We start from the raw sequence: 5000 nt of genomic DNA, 5'->3' as shown, positions 1-5000 counted from the left end.
CATTTTGAATGAATGAACTCTTTTTATCTTATTTTGTGAAAGGTCATCTATCAAAAGTGAGTGTTTGTATGTTGATTAAGCAGGCCGTGGTGTTTTAACATATGTCAACCACTAGGGGGCTTCACTATATTTCCCAGGACCACATACTGGTCATCATTACTCCTTATCTGGCCAGGCTAGAGAGGAATGCAAATACAGCACTTTAAAATCTTTAATGTGTTTTTTTTAATCACTAACTGCGAACTTTGACCCTCACCCCGCCCGAACTCTGACCCCTCACCCTTATCGCACCTTAACCTTAAATTAAGAACAAAATGCTGCTTTTTGGTCATCGATTTTGAAGATATTTGATAATAATAATGTTCATTCCGGCATTGGTCATCTATCAATGACAGATTGATATTCTTCTGAGTGTCTCTGGGACTAACCCTAACCCTTCTGTAGCCTTTAGGCCTTACCCAAGCTCTGAACCATCATTATCTACATCAGGGCCTATTGATCCAGCGCCACGGTCAGTTACCTTGATGAGTGGGCCGTGTCAATGAGTGGCTCCTCCACTGCGACCCGTAGAACCCTCCAGGGAGCCATTTTGTCTCTGCGTGTCAACTATGACCTCTGAGCAGGGACTTCTGTATTGATCTGACCCCTGCTGTTGGCCTCCTCCTCTCTGTCCTCCTGGTCAGATCGTGAGCTTAGAATTATAAGGTTCTATCTCCGTTTAGGGCAGTTCAGAGATATTGAGCGTCAAAGTTTTTACATTCCATTATGTTTTGTGAGATGGAACCTTTGTATTTTATGAATTACTAACTCAAAAATGTCAACATTTTAAAAATAACACCACACAGGCATTAATAAACACCTAATGGATCAGATTATGTAAAAAACTAAATTTTGACAAAAATGGAGATAGAACCTTATAATTCTAACGTCACGAGATAGAGTTACAGAGTAGAATTAGAAGTAGCTAGTAGAATGTACGACGTAGCTCTGCAGATCTGTTTGATTTCAACACCTCAATCGCACAATTCTCATTCTCTAGTGGCAATGTGTGTGTGTGTGTGCATGTGTGTAGTGTGTAGTGTACTGCCAAACTGTTTCATCCTTTTCAGATCCTCATAGTCACATTGATGTATCTCATCTCGTTGAATGGAATTCAATTAAATCAAGACAGGCTTTGATGGATGACTCAATCTGGTGTCTCGCACTCTCTCACAGCCTCTGTGTCAACTCTGTGTCACCCCCGGGACATTATTTCTCATTGGTCAGGGAGACCATTCAGTGGCTTTCCATTGGTCGAGAGGTTCAGAGACCTCATCAAGAAGTGAGAGCCAGGTCTCTCTGTGTTGGCGGTGGATATTAGATCCACAATCCTTTGATGAATGTGTGTGTGTGTGTGTGTGTGTGTGATCTTTCTAGAGATCAAATGGATAACAGGATAGAATGAGGTCTGAAACTCTCCTCCCCGTCTTGCTTCTGGGTTTGGTATCATGACGCAGATGGACTTGGTTCTTATCGTTTATGAATGACGTTTTTCAATTTGATCTTAGAATGTAGACTAAACATTCTTAGAATGTTACATCTCTCTATTAGCAAGGCTACTTCATGTGTCAACGAATTTGTGTATTATGTTTATAATTCAAAAAAAGAGACCTTTTCTGAATGAGGACAATGAAGTACTCAAATCTTAATATATATCTTCTCTCTCTCTCTCTCCCTCTCTCTCTCTCCCTCTCTGTAGTACGGCCGGTCAGACAGTTATCGCGTGGCGACCACGCAGGACAAGGATGGCAAGGGTTCTCCCAAGAAGAAGGGGAAGGGAGGAAAGGATCTGGATGATCTGAAGAAAGAAGTACCACTGGTAAGACTAGGCATTCACTATGGCATGCACCTCACCCATTCACTATGATAAAGAAATAAATACAAAAAGAAACATTTAAAAACAACAACAACAAACATATTAAGAAACATTTGCAACCCTGACTTTGCTTTGAGAAATATCCCCTCCCAAAAAGTAATCAATTATTTGTTACAAAACAGTACACATGAAAAAAACAATTATAACACCAAACAAAATAAGTGTCTGTCCTGATTTTTTTTTCTTCCTTATCTTACCCCCCCCCCCCCACTATAAACACACAAGTAACCCCCCCCCCATGGCGATAACATCCCTTCCACCCCCCCCATAGTTCTTCATTACACTATATTTGGTATATCATAAAATCATAATAAGAAAGATCTAAATTTAAAGGATGTAAAGTGAAGAATCTAGCTCAGGATTTACACACAAGGGGACAGATTGGATGCAGTGGGGTTGAATGATTCTCTATCTCTCTCTCTCTCCCATTTTCAGACAGAACACAAGATGTCCGTAGAGGAGTGTTGCAGGAAATTCCAAACCGACATTGTGCAGGTACGTCTTACTAAATGGAGACCGCTTGGGGTGCTGAGAGACCACCTGGGGGTGCTGTTCCCTTCAATTCATACTTGTCGGCCTATACTATTTGCCAGTTTACACATTTGTATCAATATCTGTGTGTCTTTCTAAATATATTTGTGGACTGTTAAGAACTTAAGAGTATCTTTAGTAGCTGTCTAGCCTCAATTAAAATCGGTTTATTAAAAAACTGTGTAAGGTTCAATCCTAACCATGACCTCCCTCCTCCCCCCACCCCCCCCCCCACCCCCCTTCCTCTTTTCAGGGTTTGACCAATGCCAAGGCGGCTGAGTTCCTGATCAGGGACGGTCCCAACGCGCTCACCCCTCCCCCCACCACCCCGGAGTGGGTCAAGTTCTGTCGTCAGCTGTTCGGAGGCTTCTCCATCCTGCTGTGGACCGGCGCCATCCTCTGTTTCCTGGCCTATGCCATCCAGGCTGCCACTGAGGACGAGCCCGCGGGAGACAACGTGAGTCACATACACTCACACTCACACACACACACACACACACACACACACACACACACACACACTCACACACACACACACACACACACACACACACACACACAGGCTGCCACTGAGGACGAGCCCGCAGGAGACAACGTGAGTCACACACACTCACACACACACACACACACACACACTCACACTCACACACACACACACACACTCACACTCACACACACACACACATACACACTCACTCACTTGATTTACACACACACTTCTGTCCGCAGGAGACAACGTGAGTCACACACACTCACACTCACACACACACACACACACACACACACACACACACACATACACATACACACTCACTCACTCACTTGATTTACACACACACGTCTGTCACATACACCTGACTCTCACACACCTACACTACAATACCACTCCTCGAGCCAGCTTTTGCCCATGATTTGGGGCATCATCTATGACTCTCTCTCACTCTCTTTCTTTCTCTCTCTCTCTCTCTCTCTCTCTCTCTCTCTCTCTCTCTCTCTCTCTCTCTCTCTCTCTCTCTCTCTCTCTCTCTCTCTCTCTCTCTCCTCAGTTGTACCTGGGTATCGTGCTGTCAGCTGTCGTCATCATCACCGGTTGCTTCTCCTACTTCCAGGAGGCTAAGAGCTCCAAAATCATGGAGTCCTTCAAGAACATGGTGCCTCAGGTGTGTGTCTGTGTGTGTGTGTGTGTGTGTGTGTGTGTGCTTCTATGTGCAGTGTGTACTCTAACTGTCCCTGGTCTCTGCCGCCTGCAGCAAGCGCTGGTGATCCGCGAGGGAGAGAAGATGCAGATCAACGCTGAGGAGGTGGTGGGAGGGGACCTGGTGGAGGTGAAGGGAGGAGACAGGATCCCTGCTGACCTCAGGGTCGTCTCTGCCCACGGCTGCAAGGTACGTACACACACACACACACACACACACACACACACACAAACACACACACGCACACACACACACACGCACACAAAAACGCACATGACCTACAAACATAGACGATTACGTATTTCCACATACATATTATGATGTTTTTTCATTTCCCCCAATAGGTGGATAACTCCTCCCTGACTGGCGAATCAGAGCCCCAGAACAGGTCACCTGACTGTACCCATGACAACCCCCTGGAAACCCGCAACATCGCTTTCTTCTCCACCAACTGCGTTGAAGGTAACCATAGCAATGGCAATTAGACTAGACACACACACACACACACACACACGCACGCGCACACACACACCTCCTGTCCTTGCTAGTGACGCCACTTCCCTCCTTCCCTCCTCCTTCCTCTCTTTTTCACACCCACTCTCCCTCCGGTTGGCAAGGCCAACAAGCGTCATGGCAACCGGTTGGGAGATTTTGGCCAGTGACTCTGCTCCCATTAGACTTGTCCTATATTACTGACAGAGTGCCATCCCCGCTGGTGAGAAAGTGTGGGTGTATATAAGGCCTCACACACACACACACACACATATACCCGATTCACAACACTGAATTCAGTCTGACTCTCGCAAACAATTAGGGAATGCAAGGGAATCATACAATCATCCGCATTCAGAACAACCATACAATCGTTTGGTGACATCACACAACTCACAGTAAATAATGCAACCCCAGCCTTAGTCCCTTAAAGGTTTTTACTTTCACTTATTTTACTTTCACGTTTTTGTCTGTTTCGTCCTCGTTATGCACCACCAGACAAAGCGAATTCCTCCCGTATGTGAAAGCCTATTGGCGATAAATCGGATCTCTGATTCTGATTTCGGATTCCGATTTGTTTTGATTGTCTTGCATACACCTGACGTTCTCTCTCTCCCTCCCTCCCTCCCTCCCTCCCTCCCTCTCTCCCTCCCTCCCTCCCTCCCTCCCTCCCTCCCTCCCTCCCTCCCTCCCTCCCTCTCTCTCTCCTCCCTCCCTCCCTCCCTCCCTCCCTCCCTCAGGCACAGCGCGCGGCATCGTGGGTGGCGACCGGCGACCGCACCGTCATGGGCCGCATCGCCACCCCTCACCTTCCCGGCCCTGGAGTCCCGGCAAGACGCCCCATCGCCAAGGGAGATCGAGCATTT

General features: G+C 46.6%; 1 protein-coding gene across 1 annotated transcript in view; it reads left to right on the top strand.

Annotated features, from left to right (window-relative positions):
• Positions 1–5000, top strand: part of LOC308166260 (sodium/potassium-transporting ATPase subunit alpha-3-like) — a gene marked incomplete at its 3' end in the record, with an annotated part of 21108 nt that overhangs the window by 15870 nt on the left and 238 nt on the right. Inside the window, exons 3-9 of the mRNA XM_080540528.1 lie at positions 1739–1858; positions 2351–2410; positions 2700–2903; positions 3493–3606; positions 3697–3831; positions 3987–4104; positions 4875–4964. Coding sequence (XP_080396654.1) covers positions 1739–1858; positions 2351–2410; positions 2700–2903; positions 3493–3606; positions 3697–3831; positions 3987–4104; positions 4875–4964 — 841 coding nt within the window. The remainder of the gene's footprint in view (positions 1–1738; positions 1859–2350; positions 2411–2699; positions 2904–3492; positions 3607–3696; positions 3832–3986; positions 4105–4874; positions 4965–5000) is intronic.

Source organism: Nansenia antarctica, assembly GCF_963989245.1.
Source record: "Nansenia antarctica genome assembly, chromosome: 10".
NCBI classification, from domain to species: domain Eukaryota; kingdom Metazoa; phylum Chordata; class Actinopteri; order Argentiniformes; family Microstomatidae; genus Nansenia; species Nansenia antarctica.
Note: the sequence above shows the minus strand (reverse complement) of the source record. Positions and strands in the feature narration are given on the sequence as shown.